Source organism: Gavialis gangeticus, unplaced genomic scaffold (assembly GCF_001723915.1).
Source record: "Gavialis gangeticus isolate Ggan-Ray unplaced genomic scaffold, GavGan_comp1, whole genome shotgun sequence".
In the NCBI taxonomy this organism is placed as follows: domain Eukaryota; kingdom Metazoa; phylum Chordata; order Crocodylia; family Gavialidae; genus Gavialis; species Gavialis gangeticus.
In genome coordinates this window covers 28,743,496-28,754,161 of record NW_017729033.1, presented here as the reverse complement: position 1 = coordinate 28,754,161, position 10,666 = coordinate 28,743,496, and the positions used below count along the sequence as shown (strand labels likewise).

Here is a 10,666-nt window from a genome sequence, read left to right as displayed (position 1 = left end):
TTGTGTAATGGATTACCCAACTCTAACCTGGGAATAACAGTACAGAGAAATGTTCATTAGTATAGAAGTATTTAAAGTCACAGCATTTCCCAAATATACCCGATTTCCCATAAAATACAAGATGCTCAGTTTAGGAAGGTCCCAAATAGCTGGAAATCCCGATGCATTTAAGACAAAACCGTTTCTCATTTAAAAACATAAGTCTCCATGACAACTCTGCTCTAATTTTCAGACATACAAATCACTTTACATGTCATCATTTTCCAGCCAAAAATGGTTGAACTGATCTTAGTAAATACCTCATCTTAGCTTAGCATAAATTCTCTGTTCAAATCCTTATTAAAAGCAGAAGAATTAAACTGTGGGAGAGAACTCAAAGATCCGGAAACAGTAATGTCACAGTAATGCAATGCAAGCAGTCATGATGGATTATCTTTTTATAGCTATAATAAAGATACTTGGTTCTTTTTCTATTATAAAATATTCAGTATTATTTTATCATGTTTCACATCTTAAATTTATGTAAGATCCACATCTAGAATATTCAAAATTTGCCATTTAAGTATACGATACATTACTAAAAACGTATTAAGGCTTATGGTCTGTATAGAAAAAATATAATGCAAGGTATGTTTTCTTTTGTATTATAGTGCATATACTAAATAAACTGCTCTGGTAGTGAATCATGGTAACTGCTCTCCTGAACTGTAGGTTTCAAATAGAAATCTACAATGCTTGCATAGGTCAATATTTTATACCCATGTTTTATCTTATACAAACAGTGCAATGTTGATCTCTTGATTTACAAGATCCACCATAAAGAACATTTTATACATTTTTTAAAAAAATTACTGTAAAAACTAGTGTGTCTTGTGTCAATGACCGATCTGTTGGCAATTCTGACAAGAAGAAAAAAAAAACTATGCAAGCCCCTGAATTATTCTGTTTATTCTACAATTTGCTGTTGTGGCACCAGTATAGCTTGCTCATTCTGTGTGTGATAATCTAAGACCGGACAGTTTTGCTCCTTTGTTTATGTCCTTCACTGCTCCTTTGTCTCCACAGCGTTACGCCAACTAAAAACTGTTTTGCAGGAAGTAGTTACGTAGAAAGCTAACTTCAAATACAGTTACACAAGACAGAAGCATTTGCCACTTCCTTAAAAAACTTCAGGTTTGAGATGGAGCATCTCTGCGAGCTAAGGATCTCAGCAATCCCTTTTTAATGTAATTAGCCTGTGTACACTGTGCAGTTATGTACACCTGTACAAAGTGAAAGACATAGGATATGGCATTGTGATGTAACAATGCTTTGCATCCAATTTTCACTGTTGTCAAAGAAAAAACAACTTTAATAGCTTTGGCAAATCATTCTCAGCATTTGAGAAGGGGGTCATCAACTCCACAGATAAGTGACTAGAGTGATAGCCACCAATATTTCACAGAACAGTGTAGTTTGAAATGCTCTCTGGTGAACATCAAATGGCCCATTGTTAAAATAAGCCCTTGGATAAAAACAAGGTTTTGAAGAACGCAACACCAAACTGATACTGAAATGTCATTCCTCTAGAGCAGTGGTCTCCAAAGTGGGCTGCGCGCATCCCAGGGGGTACGCAAGACGATCCACTGGGGTGTGGGAAGAAAATATTAGAACTTCTATTTATATTTATTTTTTATCTAAAAAAAATAAGAAAGAAATTAAGCTTTACTAAAATTTACTATACGGATTGACACTGGTGCCCTAACTCTGTCCATATGTCAGATGGTCATGTCACGTATGGTATGCGAGTAGTACATGTATATAATTTATAAATAACTAAATATACATATATTGGGGGTGCGTGCTCAAAAATTTTTTACTTATAGGGGTGCACGATCCAAAAAGTTTGGAGACCACTGCTCTAGAAGAAGGACATTAGGAACTAAAGTGAGGAATCTCCCAGTTCCCAATCAAAAATAAGGGAACCCCCCCATTCTAATTCTGGCTTTCCCATCAACTCACTCCCTACCTTTGGGCAGGTCCTAAATTCTCTTCTTTTATCTTTTCCTCACCAAAAAATGGAAACGATGACATTTATCATTTTTTACACAGGAGTTTGAACAGAGAGACACTACTGTACAAGTGGTGAGTTTTACTAATATATAACAATTCACTTTGTGTCTCGTCTGAATACTGTTCAACTCTTCCTGTAGGAAAGGATTACAAGATCCACTGCACTATGTGGGTTAAATAAAATTTGCTTATCCAAAATATTCAGGATCATCCAAAACAGTCATTTGATTTGATTTATGGAGGAAAGATGGCATAACTATGGCATAATTATGTCTAGATGGCATAAATATGCATACCTATGGCATAAAAAGGCATAATAACTATGTTTTGTTTAACTAGGCATTCTGGGGTAAGGTATTTTTAAAGATTTACCTTTACTCATACCTGGCTTGAATAAAAAGACTTGAATAAAAAAAATAAAATGTAAGTTATTGTCATGAGAATTAGCAAGACTCCTCAGAGTTATTTTGTAAAAAGCATTTATTATCATGAATTTTGGAAGGGGTATAAGCCATCAATCTTCCTCCAAGGAGAATTACTGCTTGCATCTTCTTCAAATAAAGCTGGTGCTAGTCACTTTTCAAAGACAGATAAATGAACTAAATGTGCACTGGATCTGATTCATCACAGCAGTGGTGCTCACCCTTGGCCAAAGGCTACATACAATCCTTGGTGTCATGTCATCCTACCCACAAAGCCCCCCACAACTGTGTGAGGAACCCCACAGGCTGTGACACTGTGGACTAGACTGAGCATGCAGGGCAGTGCAGAACCCAATCCCAGCACACAGGCCTGGGCAGAGGTGGCACGGGGCCCCCCGAAGTCCAATCCCAGCACATGGGACCAGGTGGGCTGGCACAGGGCCCCAGGGCCCAGTCCTGGCACACAGGGTCTAATCTGGCCAACGGACCGGCCCCCGCCCTTCACCCGGCCCGCAGGACCAAAAGGTTGAGTGCCACTGCAGTATAGCAATGCCAGCTTTCCCCTGTACTCCTACATAAGCAGAAGACTCCATGGTGGGTTAGCACTTCTTCATATAAAGGTCTTTTATGTTTTAGGATCCTTACTAATCACCAGTTTACACATATACTTGTTGTTGGCAAGAGAAGATGGACACCTTTCTCTGACTTAGCTTAAGCAAGAAAAGGTATTGATAACTTTAGTTTAAAAAAAAAAAAAAAAAAGACTTCCTGCTTTTTGTATCTCACGCTTTCAGTTTTCTCTGGAAGATTTTAAAAACCAGCACTGTATTCCCAACGTGTGCAGGCATTTCATGAAAATGACATTTCCATTCCATATACTAAATACAGTATTTGTTTTAATGGTTATAAATATGGCTCAATATTCTATTTTACAATATCACAGTAATTCTTATTGCACCTCAGATTTGACCTGAGCCTTCAAGAGGCCGAGACTACACTTGATCTTAGCCAAAAGGCCAAGAAGCATTTAACATGATTACCTTTTGTTCCATTTGACTATATAAAAAGAATACATAAAGAGCGAGCTCCATCCTCAGTTCCATCTTTTCAGCTCCAGTGACTTCATCTGTGCTTAGAAGGACATAACCAAGGTAAGAACCTGCCTCTCTGCAAAAAATGCACTATGAACAATCTCCTCTCAGTGATTTTTACTGGCCAGATCTACAAGAAGAGAGGGAATCTGAAAATATCATTCATGATTTAGTGGCAAACATGAACAACTGCTCAGGCCATGTCCCCTCCCCTTAGACCCTACCTACAGAAAGACTGAAAAATGGTTTCTCCGAGTGCTTTGAGATAACAGCTTAGAAATAGGAGTTTTAAACATTCATTAAATCAGAAGGCAAATAAGAATCCCAAGATAAAAAATAAAAGTCTGTGTTTAAGTTGATGCAGGACTTGGCACATTGACATTTTGAACACTTGGGCTTCTCAAAGCCACCAACTTCTGATGTTTTCCAAAAACATAGTTCTCCATATCAGCTTTCACGGAGATGCTACAAACGCTCTCCTTCCACAACTGCCAGATGATTTTATCAGCCCTGTGGTGATTTTTCCCCCTCATTTTCTATTATTACTCTATGGAACACAGAGCTGCCAAAAGTATAGCTTGTTCGAGCATTTTTTCTACTGCATTCCTTTCCCCATAAATCCCTCTCTGCCAGGAAAAAAACCAGAATGTATAACAAGTCACTATTCTAATGTTTTCCTTTTCTTTCATCCATCTGGCTCCCAATTCAGCTGCTTGCATAAGCATATGCCCAAATGTAAGCATTAGACTCATCTCATGGTTTCTACTGGAACTACTGTATTGATCAAACTCACTTTAAGCAAATGATGATCCCAGTAGGGTTAGAGGGACCATTAACACGCTTAACAGTAGGCATACAGTATATTTAAATACTTTGCTACATTAAGACTGCCCCTTCTTTCTTCCTTCCTTTCTGATCCTTTCTAAATGCCTCCTTAGCACTTTCTCTTCTTTTTTTATTTCCTTGTGCCAGCTCCTTATATTTTATTGTTAACGATCTTTATTTTTTTGTGCTACAGTCATAGTTAAGGTCCTATTTTAGCACCATCCTAGGAAAACAGAAGGATATTCCCTGCCCTCAGCTAGGGACAGAAGTTACACATGAACTAGTTTAAGTGATCTGAAACTGGTTTAAACCTGTAACAGAACGTAAGTTCAGTGAACATAAACCAGCTTCAAAATGTCTGAAACCGGTTTAACATATGCCTGGTTGAAAGTAGTATCATACTTAACTGATTTGGATCAAATCAGTTGATGCAACTTCTGTCCCAGACCACTTTCTAGTTTAAGTTAAACCAGAGTCCCCCAGCATCCCAGCATGCATTTCAGCCCTGGGCTGGGCTGGGCTGGGCTGGGCTGTGCTGTCTGCTCCAGACAGCAGAGCTGGCCCCACCCTTTGCTTGCTAGCCAGAGCAGGGGCGTGGCGTGGCCAGACACTGGCCGACACGGCCCCAAGGCAAAAGGAGCAAGGAAGAAATTTATTCCCTCCTCCCTCCCTCTCCCACTGGGGGACTGCAGCTAGGGTCCGTCTGGGTGGAGTATAGCAGCCCCTTTCAGACCCCCTCCATTCACAGCCTGAAGCAAACAGATAATCTCCCCCTCCATGTCCTGTCCCACCAGCAGCCCAGGTCTGCCATTCCCCTGCTCCCACTCCAGCGACAGGGGAGGAAGCATGCCCAGAGTCAGCCAGTGTGGCCCCACCATCCGCCTGACTCACCCGTGGCTGGGGCTGGGGCTGGGGGGCTGAGCTGGGCCAGCCTGCAGGTGCTGCAGAGTGGATGTGGAGGTACCAGCCCGGGCTGGGCCATGGGGGCTGGGCCCTTCCCAGCGGGCTGCAGGTCAGACTAGGGCCATGGGGGCTGCGCGGCCAGATTGGTCCCAGCTCCCCATGCCCAGGCCAGTCAGGGCTGTCATGCAGCCGCAGCAGCAACTGCAGCTCTGTGACAGCCCAGTATGGCAACACGGGCAGGGGCTGGCTGGGCAGCAGGCTGCCTGGGAGGTGCTGGTGGGTCCCAAGCCTGGCAGCCACCTGCCACAGCTGCCGCCATGCCCCTGGTCCTGTGCAGCACCTGGCAGCTGCAGCCGCACCACATGCTGCAGGCTGGCTTGGGCCTGGCAGCCTGTTCTGCCCCCCTTGCCTCTAGCTGCCACTGTCACTGCCATGGCCACTGCTGCTTCCACCCCTGCCGCACCACTCTGGGTGGGCAAAAGAGAAGCTTCAGCCCAGCGGTCCAGCTCTAGCTCCAGCTGCCTTCCACCTGCAGAGTCTGCTCATCGCATTGGGAGGGCAGAGGGGATGGAAGGCAGCTGGAGCCAGAGTGACATGTGCTGGGCGGAAGCTGCAGGGCTGAAGCTCCCCCGACTCCGAGCAGTGCTGCACAGGGCGGCAGGAGCAGGAGCCGCATCTGGAGGTGAGGGGAACAGAACAGCCCAGCCAGCTCACAGCTTGCGATGCTTGTGAGCCGCCAGGTGCTGCACAAGACAGGGGGTGCAGCAGCAGCTGCAGCAAGCAGCTTCCAGGCTTGGGGCCCACTGGCGCCTCCAAGCCACCCAGGCAGCCCGCTACCCAGCCTGCCCCCACGTGTGCTGCTGGGCCAGGCTGTCACAGAGCCACAGCCTCTGCTGTGGCTTCGTGACAGCCCCACCTGGTCTGGGAGCAATCTGGCCGCACAGCCCCCATGGCCCCAACCCAAGGCACAGCTGGAAAGGGCCCTCTGTGTCTGCTCTCCCAGCAGCACCTGCAGCCCGACCCAGCTCAGCTCCACAGCCGCAGCCCCAGCCCCAGGTGGGTAGGAGGGCCATGCTGGCCAGCTCTGGCCAGCCCTCCCACCACCCAAGCAGAAGCAGGGGGGACCCGGCAGGGATCCTGTGCCTGCATAGAGACTGGGGAGTTTAATCCCTGCATCCCCTTAGCCTGAGGCACTGCCCTGGCCAGTGTCTGGCCTTGGGGACAAACCTGGCAAGGGCTGCTTCCTCCCTCCCCCTCCAGGCATGCCCAGCAGCTGCTGCTGAAGGGAAGGGAGGGCTCGCTGTAGTGCGCCCCAGCTTCTAGCCTGAGCCACCGCAGGCATGTGACTGCATTCCCAGAATCAAAAGAGAATGTCTATTCACTTGCAAATTAGTTCAATCTATACAGGTTAGACTAACCTGCAAAGATTGAATCAATTCAGGCTCCAGCTTTTTGAATGTCTGTCCCTAGCCTGAGAGCACTCAACATTTGCTCCTCACTCATTCCTTCCCTCTTGGTGCCTCACCATTGCTCTATTTCAGAAAATGGCATTCTTCTTCCTATTCAAGTTGTCTTTATATATATTGGCACTAATCTACTGCCCCTTATTCCTTTCCATGTTATACCATCTCTTCTCTTTGCATCATTATTCTCTGCTTTACATTGTTCTATAGGCACTATGTTTACAGCACATTTTCTCAGTGGCTAGGAAAGAATTCTGTGCTTAAAATGAACTCCCTGCAGTTCCCACAGTGCAAGATAAAAAAGCAGAGATTGTACTGAAAAAAACATAGTTCACTAATTCAATTCACCTTCAGAATTTCTAAAACACACCACTTATTAAAGGTGACAACTTTGCAAAAATATGTTGCCGTCACTATCTGAATCTGTGTTGTTTTTAAACCACTTACGGTATGAACTATTTTTAGAAGCAAAACTGAACAAATGGGCCAAATTCAAACTTGTCCCAACTTCAATAACTTTACCCAAAACCTGAATGAACCATGTTAGGATCAAAACCAAAGATACAGATATAAAAGAACCCCAACCAAACCCAACAAGCTGCTCTTAAGATATAAAAATGGCCCAATTTCTAAAAACAAGGGCAATTCATTGTTTGGACAGAAAACTTCAAAGGAAGGAAATAACATACTTGTATAAATCAAGGCACTTCAAAAATTATGTAGGAATTAAAAGGTAGACAAAATAAAGGACCAAATCCTATTGGCTTTACTCATTCAAGTAGTTCCATTGAAATCAACTGGTCTGCTAGCATAAGTGAAGTGAACCAGATTTGTCCCATCATCATAACATACAGAATAAATTTGGGTGTAACCTAGTCATTTACCTTTGCATCAATACTGTTATTCATCACTGAAATAGGGAAGGAAGTCAAACATTATTACAGATAACTACTGATGTCCTCTTGAGTGCAGTGGCCGCCTTTTCTCCAGAGAAAATAGATGGAAAAGTGCATACAAAGGTCAGAACGGCTTCCTTGTTGAAAACAAATGTAGTTTGCTGCATGGGGCAGCATGCGTAGAAAAGAAAATTTGAAGAAGTCCCTTAAAGCAATTTTAAATTTCTAAGTATAAGAGAGAAAAATGAAGTTAGCTGTGAACTCAAAGCAATCAGTATTTTTCAGATCTTCTCAGTAAAATGCCAAGAATTATCTTCTTTGTTTTGAAACTAGTAAAACATAAAACCTCTGTTTCAGTCTATTTTAGTGTCAAAGGGTGAATAATAAAACAGTTGTACTAATACCAGGCCACAGAGCCAAAACTAAATTTGTTTTATTATAAAATAGTATTATTTGCCAAAAAATATAATCAGGGCAAATTATATTTTTCTGTCTCAGTAGTCTGTATGAGCCAACTTGTGCTTACACCTGGCATATAGTAGGAAAAAACGGGACAAGTTCTGTCCCACTGAAAGCTTTATGAAGGAAAAAGTTGTCAGCTTATTTCAGTGAGGAAGAACTTTAACTTAAAAACAAACAACAACAATATAAACATCTGTGTATCTTTTAAGCCGAATTACATTAGTGACATATTAGAAATAGTAGTGTTTAAAGGAGTGGAAAACTGAAGGTGTCCCCAGGAGTGTGATGGGTTTCACAAAAAAAGAAAAGCTCATTCTCTGCTTAATACAACTGATCAGTGATCTGTGAGATGTGGAAGAGGTGAAGAGCTGCACTGAAGCTGACCATTTCGCCCTTTCTCCCTAAAATAGGTAGAGTCCCCAAAGCAACACTTCACTATATAAAATATCCTGTTTCACCTGTCAAAGCCACACACAACAGTGCATTTTAAGCAAGACTTTTGGTAACATGACTTCTCATAAGGAAAAGCTGACTTTTCTATTCAGGGCCTTTTCTGACCTGATTTGGGTAGGTCAGTCCCCATGCAGCACCCATGGAAGAGTATCAGTAGCTTCTGCTCTGAAGATCACGTGAAGCTGAAGTGTGCTCCAGCCAACCAGTGAGTCAGCAGTGCACACAGCAATGCTGACTAAACATCACTGTACAATTTCTAAAATCCTCACTTATTGCAGCATGCAATTTAAAAGTACAATGTTTTACTAAAGCCAAAAGAGATAATTTCTTTACTTAAAAACCTGGTAGGCATTTGCAGAGTCACCATTTTAACAAAAGGCTCCCATAGTACCACACATATGCATCACAACCTCAGCATGCAGTATACTGCAGTAGTCATGCAGCACATCTTTGCAGTCCTTGGCATGACATTTAAGACATAAAGTTTCTTTGGATGTTATTTCAAGTAATTATACCCCAAGATAAAGGAAAGAAAACAGACAACATATTGCAGACAATCAAAACACGAACCAAAAAAAAAATGGACAAAAACAAGAACCAGAAAGCAAAGAATACCCTAGAGGCAAGATTACCAAATGATTATACTGACCAATGGCATTGCTTATAGACAGCAAGCATAGTATTCGCAATTTCCCCTCTGAAAAAAAAATCAGCTTTGCATGCCTAGTGCAGTTAAATAAACCTGCTGTTTCTTGCTTCCTAAAAAAATTCAAATCATCAATAATCAACTGATCAAATTTCAGGATGCGGCAGGAGAACGTTAGGTGGCTGAACACTGATCAAATGACGACACAATCTGGAGATTCAGGCTCAAGCCGTATTGGTTGACCCTGATGTTGTATGTTCATATTATGTAAGACGACATTTAAAATACTGCTTCTATCATTTCCTGCTTCAAAAATACTGCACTGTTAATACTAAACATACATGCTTGGGAATCAGCCACACACAAAACATTTCTTCTGTTCATTCAGTCTCAGGATGACCTATTTTTAAACCAACTTTTCAACAATAAAGCAGAGAGCTCTTCAGTCCCCTGACCAGTTACATTTACATGGCTGACAGGTAAGTTCTCCTAATGTAAAACATGTGTCACCTGCCAGGACCTCCTTTTTTATATAACAAGCCACCAGCCATTTAAAGACTCAATCTGCAGGTCTAATTTCCTTTCCTCTTATCCCTGGCAGGTCTTTAGAGGATGGGAGGAAGCCACCGCAGCTTTCCAAAGATCATGCATACATATTCCTTCTAGGTTTATACTGTCCTCCAGGGAACAACCAACTCAGCAATTTCTGTGATGATCAGGCTGCTATTATTGCCAAAATGAGATGCATAACCTTCATTACACCAGCAAAACAGTTAACTTTACACATTACAGCTCCTAGCTGAAAGCAGCCCGGTCTTTTATCCTTTTTAAAACCGTCCTCGCCTCTGATCTGTTGCAGTGCATCGCGGAGGCAAGTCAAGCTAGGTGCTGCACACCTCGCTAGCACCCCCTGACCCCAGCGCAATCCCTTCTCCAGCCCAGGCAGCTCAGCACATTGTGGCAGTGTGACAAAATACACCTGGGTGCCAGCAAATCCAAACGGGCTCTGCTTCTGTTACACAGGAAAACGCATTTCCTTACACATCCCAACATGACAGCGCATGCCTTGCAGAGCCCGGGCAGCCAGGCAAAGAGCAGAAGAGAATAAACACAATGTTCATGTTACCTTCAGTCACATAGTTGTGGTCTCGCAGAAAGCTGTGGTTAATTTTCCGTGTGTCCGTGTCCTCGCCCATTGACAGCAGGATTACTCAGCATGCCTATCCGCAGTGGACTGATAGCATCAGCAGAGGTCGTCACAAGAGCACCAGCCATGCTGCCACTGCCTAGCAGAGGCGCGGAGCGCACTGGGCTACCGAGCACAGCATCGTGAGAGCTGGTGATGCAGCACAGATTTGGGAAGCGAATATGAGAACAGGAATAAAGAAGAAAAAAAAGAAGGGAGGAAAATTGCTCCAATAAATTAATGGGGGGGGGGGGGGCACAGCAGGGG

The 10,666-nt window shown here is 43.3% G+C and overlaps 1 protein-coding gene across 1 annotated transcript in view; it reads right to left on the bottom strand.

The window, feature by feature from the left end:
* The window catches only part of PPP2R2C (protein phosphatase 2 regulatory subunit Bgamma), a 342,978-nt gene extending 332,331 nt beyond the window's left edge, over nt 1-10,647 (bottom strand). The window contains exon 1 of the mRNA XM_019526512.1: nt 10,340-10,647. Coding sequence (XP_019382057.1) covers nt 10,340-10,409 — 70 coding nt within the window. The 5' untranslated portion in view covers nt 10,410-10,647. The remainder of the gene's footprint in view (nt 1-10,339) is intronic.
* Between the last annotated feature and the right edge of the window lie 19 nt (nt 10,648-10,666).